Raw genomic sequence first — 16,659 nt, forward strand, 5'->3', positions numbered from 1 at the left:
GCCGGCCCTCACGCAGGAGCGGGGCCGGCCGCCGAGAGTCGCTCGCAGAGCTCTGTGAACGCGCGTGCCCCCGGGCCGCTCCCGGCTCCCGGAGCAGGCAGGCCGGGTGGGCCCGTCTTTCTGTAAAGCTGCCCCCGTGATCCTGTGATCCTGAGACGCAGCTGGTCATCTTCCCAGCTCCCGGTGGGAGCAAGAGAGCGTTCGAGACACGAGTGCGATCCCCACCGCGTCCCCGGTCAGAGCTCTCGGTCGCCACCCCCGCGTCACGTGTGACGGCTTCAGGATGGGCCTCCATCTCTCTTGTCCCTCATCCCCCAGGCCTCGGGCCACACCTCTCCCTTCCTGACCCGTGACGCATGCTCGGCTGCTTCCGCCTCGTGCCTCCGACCCCTCCCGCCGCCTGGCCGGTGTCTGCGCCTCCCGGAGGGAGCAGCCGGAGCCCTCGCGCAGACCTGGCCCGTCCTCCCAGCCGGCCCGCTGACGCGCACGCGCCCCTCCCCGGCCCCGTTAAAGCAGACGGGTCCTCCACACGTGGCGTGTGTGGGAGGATGAGTTGCATTCTCTCGCCTGCCGAGCGCCACAAGTGACCACACCGCCGGGGACCCTGTGTGTTTATGCTGCGAGGCCTTCTGGCCCGCGAGGGCATCAGGGATTCCACTGCTTTCCGTGGCTGCCGGTTTCGCCACCTCGATGCTGTGACAGATAGACCTGGCAAGGAGCCACCTTAAGACTGCTAGCCTCAAGGGGACTGCCGACCGTCACCATTGAGGAGGCACTTGACAACCTACGACACTTTCCTCTGGCGTAAAGACACGGAGCCATCGCTTAATGGCTCGGCCATACTTGATAGCCCCTCCCCTGCAGGTGTCACCGGCCTCTCTGCAAGCTGGGGCACAGCCGTCTGGTCGGGGCGCTTGGTCCCCACAGTGCGACGGAGCTACTGCCACCTGCAGGAGGAGGCGAGCAGGCTGGATGAGGCTTTGTAAAAGCATCAACCGTTTCGCTTACACGGGAAGTCTGAGCAGACTCAGAGAACTAACCACTAACCGAGGGTCGCCAGAGGGGACAGGGGGCGGGGTGGGTAAAAACGGTGAAGGGGCGCGAGGGGCACGAACCTCTACTTCTAAAATAAGAAAGGGGAGGGATGTCCAGCACGGGGAGTGTAATCAGTGATGGCATCTAACTTTGTACGGGGACAGGTGGTTACTAGGCCTATCATGGCGATCACGGGGTAAGGTGTAGACATGTTGAATCGCTATGTTTACCCCTCCGTGAGATGAAATGTCCGGCCTGCGTCTCCGTAGGGGTGCGGTGGGGTCAGGTGCGGAGCTGTCTGCTCCCCCGCCCCCCTCGTCGCTGTCTGCTTGCTTCCCGTGCCTGTGACCTCCGCAGGGAGCTGACTGGAACTGTCACTTGTGGACATCCTGCCACTGTGGCTTTCAGCACGGTGGCACCGAGCCAATATCCGGGATCGTGGGGCCACGTGGGGAGGGCGGCAAGTGAGTCCCACACGAGCACTTAGAAGTTGAGGTGAGGGAATCACCTACCAGCTAAGGACATTTTGCAAACTCAACATGTTCGAGAGAATCAGCTGTCTGATGAGCCCAGCGTCTGGGCATTGCCTGGAAACCAGGTAAATCCCCCAAGAGCCCCCGGGGGACTGGCTCCTGCGTCTGTGCGGGTGTTTCAGCGGTGGCCCAGGCTATTCCTAGCCCTCCGCCGCGTCTCGATGGTGTCCAGCCCCACCTGGCACCCGCAGCTGTGCTGGAGTCGAGGGTGGGTGGGCACCTCAGCCCCCATCTGGACGGACTTCTGCGTTTCTGTTCTTGGCACCTACTCAATGAGGATTTGTCCATTGATTTTGTAAGACATGGAGTAGGATGCCTTCGTAGCACTGAGGGGTACACGTGGCTCACTGTGCACACGGAGCACCCCTTTCTTATCCTCGGCTTCCCCAACCAGCCATGTTCGTTTGAAGGGCCTGCCTCATCCCAGCCCTGTGGGCATCTACCTCGCCCCTGTCGGTTGACAGGGGGCGGAGCCGAAATGCCTCTCACCTGGCACCTGCTCCCTCTGACCCGCCCACTGCCTGTCTCCTTCGGTTCACCCCTCAAGCTGCCGCCGCCCTGCCCCCTAGCTCCACACCTGCCTCCTCCCTTAGCTGGGTGTCCTAGGGTCCCCCCGATATGTCACCCACTCCCTTTTCCAACTACTCATTTGTTCATCAAACATTTGTGGAGCTTATCACGAGAGATTCTGGGGATGCGGGGATGAAAAACCCGTCCTTGCAGGGCTGGCAGCCCGGCATGGGAGGCGGCCATTCTCCAAGTACTTCCGTGCAGGGCTGTGTCCACGTTACCACGTTGGGATGCGGAGGGCTGGGTGGGGGAGCCTGGGCGGACGCACGGCTCCGCAGAGGAGGAAGTGCTGGAACCAGGCCTGGCAGATGGAGCGGGGGCAGGGAAGGTACCCTCTCCGTGTCACTGCCACGGCTACCTGCTGCCCCCTCAACGTGGCCCACCCTCTCCAGCCGTCACTCACGCCATTCCCATTAGAACGCCACCTGCGCCTCCCTCCAGTTAGTTCTGACTGCTGATATCCTACACACCTGCAAGGCCAGGTTCCTCCTCCTCCTCCCTCACCCTTGCAGACCACCTCGTATTTCTTTGGTTGTTGACTTCTCCTCGTCTCCCTATCTTAAGGCCTTAGCATGAGATGTGCCCTGGATTGCTTATGTTCTCGGCTTTTTATGTTCTTGGCATAGCTGGGCAGTCCCCAGGGTGGGAGAGGATACAGCGTCTGCCGTTTATCTAGGCAGACCCTTGGCGTTAGAACATATTCAGAGGTCGCTTTTCTTCTCTCTGTCAACGTAGGCTTCGATGACCTTCAGGTGTGTGCCGACCCAGGTGTTCCTGAGAATGGCTTCAGGACGCCCAGCGAAGGGGTGTTCTTTGAAAGCTCTGTCACCCGATTTCATTGCCAAGACGGATTCAAGCTGAAGGGCTCTACGAAGAGGCTGTGTATGAAGCATCTGAACGGGACCCTGGGCTGGATCCCGAGCGACAAACCCATCTGCGTGCAAGAAGGTAAAGTGCTCCAACCCGCGCCCCTCCCCCTCCCGTGGACGCCGCTGCCGTGGTCGGCCTGCCCTTGCGTGGCCTCGGGTCCGAGGCCGTGTGTGCCAGAGGGGTCGGCGTCCGGGGCTGCTGTGTGTTTTGGGGCTAGTCCCGCACGCGGACAGAGCAGCCCGTGTGTGTCGCGAGGGCCGGGGCAGCAGATAAACCATCTCGGCGTTATCGTCTTTCTTCTCTATCGCCATTACAATCCGACGTATCGCTGTTCCTGCCAATGCGAGATTGCGACTCAGACGACAGTGGCGCTGTTCGCTCCCTGGGCCGCCAATGCTGGGCTCCTTTCCCCGCGGCTCAGTAGGAAGCTCGGTGAATGTATTAGACGCGACGTACAGCGATCCAGGTGGTGCGTGTTGCTCGGGGGGGGGGGGGGGGGCTAAATCAATTACTGCTTATCAGGTGCGTGAGTCATCGAAGGGACGAGAGAAACGTGGCAAGCAATGACAGACCGACAGGCTCGCCGTTTGTTTCTAGCAATTATCCCTAAATTTATTTGTCGTGACGAAATATTCTTTTACGTCTAGCAATTATCCTTAAATCTGCATATGTTCAACAAATATATATATATATATACACAAATAACAAATATATGCATTTCAACAAATATGTGTTTCGACAAACATATATATAAATTCCAAATATATATGTATATTTTTATTTGTTCTTTGTTGATACTTTTAGAGTTTAAAAGAATGCACTGAGTTTAACTAATTGAAATGCCACGTTGTTGATCATGTATCTCCAAGGACTGGCAAGGCTAAAGTAGGAATAGGTGTGAATCAGTAATTAATTCTAGCGCCAAATTACCACGGAGCATAGAACTTACATTTCATCGAGTTCATTAGAAATGAGTTTTCTGTTTCTCTTAACACCATGATTAACTTTATTTTGGGATGGAGCTTTTATAATAATGATATGTAAACTCTTCGTCTGGTTTAATATATCTATCTTCTTTATGAAGTTTTAAGAATAATTTAATTGGACGAGCATCCGTTCTCGGTCCTCCTGATGGGAACGGCGAAGGGTGGATAAGATGGTGTCATCTCCTTAAAGTACTTGCTATCTTAGCTTTTATTTTCAAGGTGTTTTTTTTTTTTTTTAAGAAGCCAAAGTTAATCTAAAGAATCACGGGTTTTAAGAAATAAATTCGTTTTTTCCCTCTTACACGCAGTGCAGGCAAGCTGTGATTTCCATAAGATTCTATTAATTAAGTGCGTTCGGCCACGGATACCCAGCGCTTAAAACGCAGACAAGCTCAAGGACATCAGAGAGCAAAGCAAACCAACAGGCCCAGAGACGAAGGCCTGCGGTTATTTTTACCGTCCTAAGGCGGGGTGGGGGGTGGAGGGGGCGGGGAAATGTGTCCCTTTTCAGATGAGCTTCTTTTCCACCCCTGTACGGAACTGGCTGATATGTCATAATTCCTGGAAAGGGAGTGAACAGTGGCCGTGGAGTGGGAGCCCGTACAGGTGTGTGTGTGTGCGCCGTTCACACTTAGCCCCAGATGTCTGGCCAGGGGCCGTGGCAGTGGGGACAGCGGGGGGGGGGGGGGCGGGCGCCAGCTTTTTCGTCATGCAACCTAAAATAAGACCACGTGTTCCCAAAGCCGAGGTGCAGGACTTGGGTGGCCGCGATGACGTTGTGTTCTAGTCGTGGTCGCGAGAGTCTGGAGGGACAGGCATTGCCTTTGTAAGTATAATGACGTGTTGACTTTTAATATTAATGCTAATTTTGTTGGCCTTTGGAAGACCCGTATAAAGAGATCGCCCTGATGGTGAAGAAAAATCATCCTTGTTAATGTTCTAATCAGCCTTCTTTATTCTATGTGGTTTGCAAGGGTCCAGGAAGTGGTGAAGAAGCCAACCTTTTTTTACCCCCTCGATTTGTAAATGGCCTTTACTCGCTGACCAGGATTTATGCTGGGCGACTAGTGAGGGCTGCCGGATTCATTTGTTTCCCTTTGTCGGGTTAATTCTTAGGGGCTGATGAATTTTTGTGTGGTGGTAATAGTAATAACAATAACAAATTATCTCATTTTTATAGGTCATCATTGTTTAATGTCTAATATTCACTATCCCAGTTAACATGCACAACCACCCAACACGATGAGTCTTACCGTCCTCATTTTCTTTTTTTTTTTAACATTTCTTTTCACCCTCTCCTCCCCTCCCCCACCCGAGTCATCTTCATTTTCTGATGAGGAAACTGAGGCTCAAAGAGGTTCGCGTACTTTGCCAAGGTCACACAGCTGATAAGTAAGCGGCACCTTTGGAACTGGTTCTAAGCCAGCGTTTTTTCCTCTACAAGGTTATATCTGTCCTTCTTCTTCTTTTTTTTTTTTTTTGTCGCAAAACCCTGACTCTGATCAGTTATGAACAGCACAATGTTACAGTAAATGACATCACTGGGTCTCAGGACTGAAGGGCCGCACAGAAATCACATAATCCAGGCCCTCATTCCGATTTACTTTTCGTTTCGCCAAAGGAGAAACGGAGTCTTGGGGAAGTAAAGAGCCTTCCCAGAGTTAGATGGCAATTTACGGACCGTTCAGCCCATGTCACCTCGCTGTGTGAACTCTGAGTCCGGTTCATGCAGGACTCTGGTTCCCGAAATGCGTGCCGAGGGCTCGTGAAAAACACGCATTTGGACCTCCTGCGTTAGGACGTTAGGAGTGAGGCCAAGGACTGCATTTGTTTTTTAACTCCCAACTGATCCTTACGCACAGAAAAAAAAGGAGTTTGGGACCCACTCAGGCAGGGATATGGTCCGATATTGCTTTCTTTACAAGGGGAAGGAGAACTGGATTTTCCTCAGTGTTAAACAGAGCTCCTGAGGGATCGTGAATTCTCAGAATCAGGGCGTGCCAGTATTGTCATTTTACAGTGAAGAAACTGAAGCCTGTAGAATTTAAGTGACTTACACAAGCCATGTGGCAAATAATCCGGGATCGGCACCCACATTCTGACGCGCGCTTTCTCCTCCGCTGGGGGTCCACAACCCAGGCTGCAAGCCGGAACCACCCCGCGGAACTTTCAGAAGTAGCAGTGCCTGGAACTTTCTCTGAGAGATTCGGTTTCCGGTGTTCTGGGCAGCGGGAGATCTAACAGAGGTATTTCTAACCCCCCCCAAGGGACTTTCGGTTCCCCCCGCCCCGCACCTGCACTTGTTGTCTCCCTCTCCCTCATTGTCTGTCCGGTGGTGGGCGAGGTCGACCACGGCACAGGAGAGCGGTCCCCGTGCCTGCCCCCATGTGCTACGTCCCCGTGTTTAACCCTTCTGGGCTCAGTACCTTGCAGAGTGCCAACAGGGGAAGAACATTCATTCATTCAGCAAGCATCATTTTTAGGTACTGACTAAAATATTTTGAGGCCGGTCGATTCAACCAGGATTGCTATAAAAGATGAATAATTTGATGTTAAGAAGTTTCTTTGAGCTTCTGGGGGGAAAAGGTGCAATGTGAGTTTAAGGATTGTTATTCCATGATCAATTTTTAATGAAAAGATTCAACTCGACTCACGAGCTAACGCTCGCAGCAAAGGTGGCAGACGACGCCTTTATTCATTGAAACTGTGGGGCGCAGGCCTTTGTTAAAAGGAGGGGAGTTGCTCCTCTATGAAGGTGAATTGTCTCCCAGCTCCAGAGACTCCACCGGAACAGATGGATGGATGCTTTAAAAAATGTTTTATTTAGAAGCCCTTTCCTCGTGTGCATTTTCTATCGTCTAAAATTTCTTTCTTGTTGCCTCAGACGCGGGTTATCAGAAACAGCAGCCTGTGGCCACAAGGGCAGGTGTTCGCCTGCCTTCCCCTGAGATAGTCTCTCCTCTTTTTCCAGCTTCTAAGGTGCCCCTCCCCGCCTCCAGGACCCCCGTCATTTCTTCTGTGTGCTTCCTGTAACAGAAATCCCTGCTTCCCTCCTCTTTCCCCCTTGTGGCTTTGGTGCGAGTTTGGTTTTTGTTCTTTAAAAGGTCTCTTTGCCTTAAATGTGGTCACGACTTGAAAGGGAAATAAAAAATACCCACAGGAAATGAGGCCAGGTCAGATGGGGGGGCAGATACGACAAAGATAAGTGACAGAATGATCAGTTATCATCGTGGCAAGGTGACAGCCCCTCTGCGACAGACGGGTTCACAAGCCTTGAGCCGCCGAGCCCCCTGCACGCGCAGAGGGAACACCCGAACCGTGGCAGCCTTTACCAGAGACCTCACGTCGCCGCCCACGTCACGTGAGCGCCGAGATTGCACCCTCTCTGTGCAGGGGCCATAGAGGTGGGGAGTCACTCGAAGTCACAGAATTATTAGGCAAATGCAGAAAAACGGCATCGACACATGTGCAGATCCTTGTCAGGTCCTGCGGAAAGGCCACGACGTGCTTGTGAGTGACCTCGGACACCAAGCTGACTGTGACGATTCCCCTGAAAGCAGTTGTTCACCAGCTCGCAACAGAAACTACCCAGACTCAGGTCGGCTGCTCATGAAAAATGCAGGGCCACCCCATAGGGTCCTTCCAAACCCAGTGCAGATGAAAGGCATCTTCCCTCACACCGGATGAGCAGGTTCGGGCAGCTGTGGCAGCCCCTGAGAGTCCCCTTACTAACGCGGGGCTCCTCCGACCCCACAGGGCGGGGGGTGGGGGACGGGGGGAGGTGGGCCTGGGAGGCCTCGAGTGCGGAGCCGCCTCCCAGCCCCTGCAGGTTAGATTCTGTGCGTTACCAGTACCAGGTTCGTCTGACACAGCTGTTAAGGCGTGGGTGGCACTTGCTAAATCTGAGCCAGTCCCTGCATTGAGACTGCCGCCTTCGATCTAGTCACTCCCCTTGGCCTTCCGGGGAGATCTCAGCCTTTGACGTCACGGGACTTGCCTCAGGGGGCCTTGTTCAAAAGGCACATTTCCAGGCCTCCTCTGGGGGTTCGCGCGCACCAGGAGTCTGACTTTCGTGGGCACCTCCGGGAGCCCCGCCTGCTGGTGGGCCTCAGAGCACGCCTTGAGACACTTGCCATAGACACTCGACAAGTAAGACGTCAAGGTGCAGGGTCGAGCCTCCGTGCGCCGTCGGCCCGCGAGGATGGCGTTAGAGCTGCCTTCTCCTGCCGTCCCCGTGGGCCCAGCTCTGGTGACCACAGGCTTTCTGCCACTTTCTGTGGTCGAAAGTGAAAGCTCCTCTCCGGAAGGTGGAGTTTCTTTGAAGTTTCCTTAAAGATGAAATAGTTACAACTCTTTCTATCGAGAACAAAGCAAGAAATCAGATAGACTTGTCTTCTAGGGTAAAACTCCCTGAACTAAAAGCCAGTTTCTCCAATAACCTGTGTATCTATATATGAGGCCAATCGCCTTCAGAAAATTATCTGGAAAATAGTCAAGATTTTATGTTTTTGGAGCTTTAAATGGTACCTCACTATGTTTCGTCATTCGTTCCCCTAAGTTCTGTGACGCGCCCCAGGCCCGGAGGCTCCTGGTTTAGTTGGGAAACGTCACTGGCTTTCCGGTGAGAGTCCTTACTCTTCTTTCTGTATTAATTCCGTTGTTCTTCTTATCGTTTTTAACCTTTTTAAAATTCGTAAAACACAACATATACATGGAAAAGTACACAAAACCAAGCAGTCCAGGGAGTTATCGTGAAGCAAACCCCACCGTCCAGACGAAGATCCAGACCAGCGCTGGGTCCCAGAAGCCCCCAGCCAGTCCCTGCCTCCTCCTCCCCCCTCAGAGGGGACCTCTCCCCCGAGGCACGGCCATCACGCCCACGGTCACCGCTCAGCCCAGGAGCATGTCTTCCTACACTCGGTGCTATTTTTGAGCTGATATACATGGGATTCTGGAGCGAGTGTTCATTTACGTTGGACTTCTTTTACCTCATGTTTGTGAAATTCACGCATGTTATTTTGCGTGGAGCTGTGGTTCGTTCATTGGCGTTGCTGCGTAGTGTTCTGTGATCTGAATAGACCATAATTTGAACATTCTGATGACAATGGAAATTTAGTTTTTTCTCAGTCGGGTTTTTTTTAGGAGTAGTGCTGCTGCGAACATGCGCAAACATGCCTCTTGGTGGATGGAGATGCAGCTTTTGGTTGGAGCTATACCTAAGGGCGGAACCGCAGGGCAGGCCCACGTTCAGCATTACTGGTGTGAGCCTCCAGCTGTCCTGTCCCGTGGAGCTGTGCGCACAGCTCCCTAGCCTCTCGGCAACAATGTGTGACTATACACGTGGAGCATTAACCATCAGAGACGCTCACCTGAGGCCCGGTGGCCAGAGGTTTTATTGTGGCTTGGTCATTTGCAGGTGTTTGACGACCTGCGTGGCTGACTTGAGTCTCCAGCCCCTCCAAAAGTGGAGCAGATACTACATGGACCAAGCCTCACTGCCTCCCTGCCCCCCACCAGCCTTTCTTTGGACAAGGTTAACCCTTACCCGCACATACGGCAAACCCTTTAGGATACACATCAGAGCATGTCATGGGCCGAGCCCAGAAAGCTCCAGTAGCTCCCCATCACGCTAAAATAAACCCACATCCCTAATCTAAGGCCCACGCGGTCTGGCCTCTCCAGCTCCCTCTCGCTCACAATATCACAACATCTCACACCAATTTCCTTTCGTGTTTCCAAGGACGCTCAGCTCCTTCCTCCCGGCCTTCACGCTCGCCCTTCCTCTGCCCGGAATGAACCCTTGTCCAGGTTCACTCATGTTGGGTCCTCCTCATCATTAGGCCTCAGCTCAGTAAATGTCGTTTCCTCAGAGGCGCCTTCCCGTCTGCCTGAATGAGAGGGGCGCCCGCCTGAGTCAGTCCCTAACACGCGGCCCTGTGATGTGCTCATCATAGCGGTGATCGCTGCCTGTTAGTCTCTAGCTCACTTATCTGTGCATCTGTCTGTTAGAAGTCCGCCCCACCCCTCACCCCCCGCAGGTGGCGACAGAGTAAGATCCTTGACTTTTTCTCTCTCCCCAGTACCTAGAACATACCAGACTTAGAGTCAGTGCTCAGTTGATGGATGGATGGATGGATGGATGGATAATGGGTGATGGATAGGTGGATGGATGGATGAATCATATGCTTTGCAAGTGGTGATTTGAACAAAATCCATGCTTCACAGCAAGGCTTTCAGATCCTTTAATATGCTAATATGAATTGTGAATTGCCGAGTGTAAACCTCGTATTCACATTCCTGGGAACACTTTTTGGGGAAGACCGATGTGAAAAGTTGGCATTTTTAAGGATTCAGAATCGTTTTCACATATAACTAACATTTTTAAGGAAAACAAACCTAACGCATGGCATATAGTTTTAAAAATTCCTTTTACTGTTTCTGCTCCATCCTTTAGGACTTGGCCCTCTGCTAATTAGTCTAATCAATTGATCTGTATTTAGATATAAATGTGTAATCCTGCCTTAGGGCCTTTAACCCCTTTTACTTATTTATGCTTTTATTTATTTGTTATATTAAATCCCCATTGTTATAGGACGCAAAAATGATGGCAGGTTGGTGGCAGGTGATTTCTGGAACGGAAGCATTCAGTGTCCCTCAGGTTAACACCCCCAAAGTGCCCGTTTGTGTCCTGTCTGCGTAAGTTTTGATTACCGCAAAGTCACGTTACTTCTATTTGAAATTTGAGAATCGATGAAAATTTGTTTTCGGACACTAACGATCCCGGTTTCTTTCTGTGCATGGAAATAAGGTTCGTCGTTATTTGCTGCCAGCGACAACCTCTCCCCACTCCGTGTGCGTTCGGCGGGGGGTTTAGGTGCCAGACATTGTGGATAGAGGGGTTGGGAAGGCGCGGGCTGGTCCTGTCTCCTGTGAGGGTTCAGCTTTGGGCTCTGTAAGGGCCGGTCCACTTCAGTGTTGTCCTCATACCTAGAGCACAGCCCCGCCTGGCCCCCAGGGCACAGCCCCTCCTGGCCCCCCCAGAGCACAGCCCCGCCTGGCCCCCAGGGCACAGCCCCTCCTGGCCCCCAGGGCACAGCCCCGCCTGGCCCCCAGGGCACAGCCCCTCCTGGCCCCTCCACCTTGGTGGAGTTGGAGCTCCCGCTTCTGAGTTCCCAGTTGGAATGTGGCTCCGCTCACATAGTAGTAGTAAATCAGTCCTGTGTCACTCTCTACGGCGACTCTCCTTTGCATATAATACATAATGACCGGGATCTGGGAGGCTGCGAGTTCCCGTTGAACCTTGTGTTATGCTCTGCAGTTGTCCCCACCTCCTGTTTATGGAGACTGGGGGTTCTAAGTCGAAGTTCAAAGCAGTCTGTGTTACAGACCACCATGCAGAGGAGCCATCCTTGGAGACAGGCTGCTGGTCAACCACTGTCCGCGTTCCCTGCGTCCACATGACTATTTCTGTCCGTTACATTCGCTACGTATAGCTGGCCACCTCCTGAGGATACTGGCTAATTCTTGAATCAGTTTCAAATCAATCATGGAAATTGTTGTCAAGTCGTACAAAATTACCGCCGCAGGATCTATTTACAGCCAAGATTTTACAGACGGGTGGCTTAATCAATGTGTTTTTATTGGCTACGAGTAATTCCTGCGGAGTGACATGGCAAAATGTAATTTGCATTTCCCATTAAGAAGAAGGCACCGGTGGTGTGCAAAGAGCTGCCAGTTATCTCGTGACTCCTGTCAGACGTATTCCGGGTTCGATTTAGGGGGAAATGCAGGTATTCTAGAAGAAGAACGATTGGTTAGACATGAACACGAATGTGAGCGGTAACATGGAAACCAGAGCACAGTTCTCCCGCCAGGACTTTCTCCGTTGAAATCCACAGGCAAAGGGGGAAGTGACTACGGGTTCCCCCTGGGGAAGGCTGAGCCACGAGAGCTGCCCCGAGGCCTGTTAGTTGCTTCTTGGCGGAGGTGGTGGGGGTCCTCAGCGGCCCCCTCAGCATGTCCTCTTCGCCAGGTGTGTGCGAAGGCCTGGGGGCCTGGAGGGAACTCAGATGAAGACATTCCCTCCGCTGCTCTCGAGCTAGTGGTCAGGTCAAGGGCTGGGATGGAGGTCTGCCTTTGCCTCCGCCCTTGCCCGCATTGGATTTCTGAGAAGCGCCCGAGACAGCACAGGGCCACCACCCATCGGTCCCAGCTGTCAGGACCGTCCCCTGGAGGAGCCGTCTGCTTCTGCCTGAGGCTTTCCCATCACTAATTTTCTGGTTTTTGTTTGTTTGTTTGTTCGCAGTCTGTTGTTGTCAGATTGCCCCAGTAAACCCAGCCCTAGGAAGTGCTCTTTGGAAAGCCAGTCAAGTCCTCAGCCCCCAGAGCCATCCACCAGTGGGTCCCTGCCCCTCCCTTCCTCCCTTCCTTCCTGGATGGGGTTCCCAGGCTCAGCACCTCAGAGCGGACAGTTCAAAGCTTAGAGGAACTTGGCCGTCAGGGGTCCCGTTACTACTAATCCAGCGGGCTTCGGGGAGTGGCTGAGAAACCCACGATCTCTTAGAGCATTGAGAAAATTCCCGAGGAAGTTCCTATGACTGTCGAAGTGCTGTTCTTGCTTTTTGCCGTGTTTCAAAAAATTAAGAAGCAATGGACTTGAACCATTGCCCATCTGTAAGTCAGGGCCTACCTGACTCTAAAAGTAGAAATAAATAGCTCAAGCTTTCAAGCACATAGGCATGGACAACCAGACACGTCAAACAGAGGTGTGTCGGCAAGAATGGAGAGAGACGCATTGTGACCAGCGCGCCTTAGGTGGGATCAGTTGGGTGGTGTTTAGGGTGGGAGAGGGAGGATCCCAACTTGGCAGCTCAGGATGCATTGGCCTGTGCTGCAGTCTGGCAGCTGAGGCAGTTAGAAATCGATAGTTATAACTGATGCGTTTTACTTTCTCCTGTCGTCATCCTATTGCGTGGGCTCCTCCCCCTCCCTCCCCCCTCCCCCCAGCCTCGTGTCACCCCCCCCCCCCCGCCACCCACCCACACACACACACGCATTCTGCTCCTACTCCATTTTTGGGCGGCAGTAAGTTGCTCGCCCTGAGCCTTTGCAAGATTGGCAGTAGTACGTGCTGCTCTATTTATCAAATTTTTCAAAAGCAGATAAGGAAGGTGGGACATGCTAATGGCAGGTAAACCACAGCTCACCCCCCTGCTGTCCGCAGAGCATATCTGCTTCTCAGGCCCCCGGCCCCGCCCCACAGGCAGCGGCTGGGCGGGACCAGCCAGCCGTGCTGCCCACAAACGCGGCCAAGTGTGGAACCGGACAGAGAGTTCGGGCGAATCCCCGACTCTTGGCTTTCTTCACTTATTTCCAGAATCATCCGTAAACTCAGTTGCACAGGATGAAGTGTCACCAGCCAAGTCCCTTCTGTGGCTGGATCCTAAGCCACGTCTTCCTGTATCTCTGGGTGGCAGGTTCTGCTGCTTGTCACTGAGACCTGAGCCTAGTGATAAATAAGAAGCCATTTATCAGATTGCCGTGTAGGTCAAGACCAGGTCTGAAAATAAGAGCTTCCTCGCGAAGCCGCGAACCGCAACCGTTTTAAATTCCAAAAATATTGTGTCCTTTTCCCGTGACTGCAGATTGCCGCATCCCTCAGATCGAAGATGCCGACGTTCATAACAAGACGTACAGACACGGAGATCAGCTAGTCGTCGCCTGTCACGAAGGATTCAAGCTCCGTTACCCCGACCTGTACAACTTGGTTGCGTTCTGTCGTGACGACGGGACGTGGGACAATCTGCCCATCTGCCAAGGTGCGGGCGGAGGTCGCGGTTCTCCGCTGTTTTCCGCTCGGGCCGTGTTGTAGAGCGTGTGTGTGTGCATGTGCGCGTGCGTGTGTGTGTGTCTAACGGGATAAGAGAGATGAAGGAGGGGAAAACAACCCCCTCCCGCCCCCCACGGTCCAGCCGAAGCCCCACGGTGATCGCCAGACCCTGTTCTCAGAATCTCCGCATCGCTCCCGATACTGTGGTTCTCCAGCCCCCTGCCCCGTTTTAGGGCACACACGGGAACGGTCCTGAATCTTTAGCGCGCTGCATGGCTCCTCCACGCGAGGAAACCGCCAGGAGCTTGAGAATGAGGAGACTTGCAACCGGGCTGTGAACGCAATGCCGAACCGGTGTGTGTTTAATGGGAATGACAGAGCATTTATACTTATGTCGGGAGTGCTGAGAATATGTTTCGAGCCAATCTTACAGAGGCTATTTTCTCGTAATAATGGTATCTCTTTTTATAACGTATGAGAAACAGAAAAATAATCAAATTCAAATTTCACCCAAACCACATGGTGAATATTTATCCTCTTGCATTTTTTTTTTTTATTAGTCTGAGCCAACATGCAGGGGTTTTTGTTTGTGAAACTAAGCCCTCGAGTTCACATGAATTCTGATTTTATTTTTTGACATGTGACTTGGACCAGAGGACCAAGAAGCCAACGCATAATTAAAAATTCGGGGGAGAGGGAGGACAATCTTATTTGCACCAAAAGTCCTGGCATGTTCACGTGGAGACTGATGTTAACTTCGGGCTTGGAAGTCATAGCTGGCCGACTCTGAGGCTGTGTTTCGTGCCCCACAGTTGGAAATAAATCATTTCCTTATGTGAGCGCTGGAGGGTCACGGCCCCGTGAAGAAACAAAGGCTTCGGATGAGGAGGAGAGAGGCAGCTCAGACCACCCCAGCCCTGCTTCCTCACCCCCAAAGCAGTCTGTGGTTTCTAGCCTGTTGTAGATGACATTTTTCAAAGGAGGCGTGGTTCTCGGGGTGGAGGTTGGGCTATTTATTCAAATGAACTTTATTAACCACTAATGGGTTCCAGTCCTGCTGCCGGATCTGAGTAATGGCCAAGGAAATGAGCTCCGACTGCAGCCGCTTCTCCCTTTCCTATTTTCAGGGTATCCTTTTGTCCCCCCCCCCCTTTTCCTTCTCCTGTCATGTCACTTACATACAGGACGCTTCTTTCGGCGTTCGCGTCGCCCCGAGACATCTCGGGGTGTCGTGGTCAGGGCTCTGTCTGGCCCCTCCCGCCCCTTCCCCTCCGCCTCCCCTCCCTCAAATCTCAGCCGAAACAGAGCTTTTATAGTTCCGGTCGTGGTCGGCTGCTCTCGAGAGGTGTGCTCCTGCAGGCAGCAGGTCGCCCCGCCCCCGGCTCCTCTTCCCTCCTCCCTCCTCAGAGTCCTCTGGGCCCGGGAGGAGGTTGCCTCACTCCGCAGGTGGCACAGCGTGAGGAATGCGGCATCCTGATGCCTCCGGCAGCCTGACGCCTCTCAAGCCCCCAGGGGAAATATAATTGGCCCTTAGAGTGACATTTCATTCTCTAACCTTTATTTGCACCTATAGACCCAGGGGCTACAGCCCGGGGAGGCTCTCCTCCCTCACTTGCAAGTGCAAATGGAAATCGCATGGAACTATGATTGAGCCGAAGCTGCTTTTCTGCGAAGGGGCCGTGAGCGGGAGTGAGCGGATGTTCCCTGCTTAGCAGCTGGGGTTCTGACCCCTTCCGCCCCCTTTGGGGCCGGGGAGAGAAGGGACATTTTTTCCCCGTGGAACCTCGTGTTTTGGAGAGTGGCGTCCTGACGCCTCCTGCTCACTGTGGGTCAGAGTTCGTTTGACTTAGGGGAAGCCGGTTTATCCGGGTGGGCAGCGTACGACTACAGTACGTCGGGCTGTGCCATTCTATAAAACAGACTTGAGCATCCGTGGATTCCGGCTTCCACGGAGGGTCCTGGAACCAGCCCACCGCGATACTGAGGGACGACTGACCCTTCCCAGGAGTCAAAGTTTACACGTAGACTTTCGGCTGTGCAGGGGTTCAGCGCCCCTAACCCCTACTTTGCTCAAGGCTCAGCTGCACCCTCCTCGGGAGGAGGCACGGCCATTTGTGCCGACCCATCTGAACTATTCATAGAGGTGCTAATACAGGCACTTGTTCCAATGTCGATTTGCTTATCTTTTTTTTAAAATCAGAATTATTGATTCTGTTTATACCTGATGCCCAACCTTCCCCTACACATTTCACTTTGGCCATGAAACACTGTCAATTTTCAGCTCAGGAATAAAAACCGTGGGAGGCCATGGGGACTGCCTGCGGGTGGCCGAGCGCATTTCAGAGTGGTCCGTCCTGCGTGCTGGCCGGTTCCGGGCCGCGGTCTGCTGTGTCTTCAGAGCTCTGTGACCCCTGAGACCCAGCGCTGCTGAGTCAGCACTTGCGCCCCAGCGCGAGCACCTCCCTAAATTCTGCATCCCGGGGGCCTCTCTCGCCTCACCTCGGTGTCTCCCTCGTACGCAGACCCCACACTGGGATGCTGACTGAGCAGTCTGCTGCACAGCCAGCTCGTCGAAGCTTAGGGTGCCGTGCAATGCAGTCAGCTGAGGAGAGGGGTTCAGCCCTGTCCTTGGTGACTGGAAAGGAAACTAGGTATTTCCGTCGTGCATTATTTACTTCGCACGCAATTCTCCCTGGCAGCAGCACCAGCTCTGCGGGGTCATCATACCCTCCAGGGAAACTGCCGAAGCCGGAAGACAGTCTGTGGCTCCAGTGGATGCCGCAGGAAACGAGACTCCGTGCCAGTGGGACCGTCCCCTGGCCGCACGGGCTTCAAG

The 16,659-nt window shown here is 53.3% G+C and overlaps 1 protein-coding gene across 5 annotated transcripts in view; it reads left to right on the forward strand.

Annotated features, from left to right (window-relative positions):
• Positions 1–16,659, forward strand: part of SUSD4 (sushi domain containing 4) — an 85,148-nt gene that overhangs the window by 41,578 nt on the left and 26,911 nt on the right. For 4 of the 5 annotated variants that reach the window (XM_036235430.1, XM_036235431.1, XM_016122699.2 and 1 more), the window contains exons 3-4: positions 2,874–3,086; positions 13,639–13,812. In XM_036235430.1, the coding sequence (XP_036091323.1) occupies positions 2,874–3,086; positions 13,639–13,812 (387 nt within the window). The remainder of the gene's footprint in view (positions 1–2,873; positions 3,087–13,638; positions 13,813–16,659) is intronic. The other variant, XM_036235432.1, reaches the window with a different exon arrangement.

This window comes from Rousettus aegyptiacus, unplaced genomic scaffold (genome assembly GCF_014176215.1).
Source record: "Rousettus aegyptiacus isolate mRouAeg1 unplaced genomic scaffold, mRouAeg1.p scaffold_m13_p_18, whole genome shotgun sequence".
Lineage (NCBI taxonomy): Eukaryota > Metazoa > Chordata > Mammalia > Chiroptera > Pteropodidae > Rousettus > Rousettus aegyptiacus.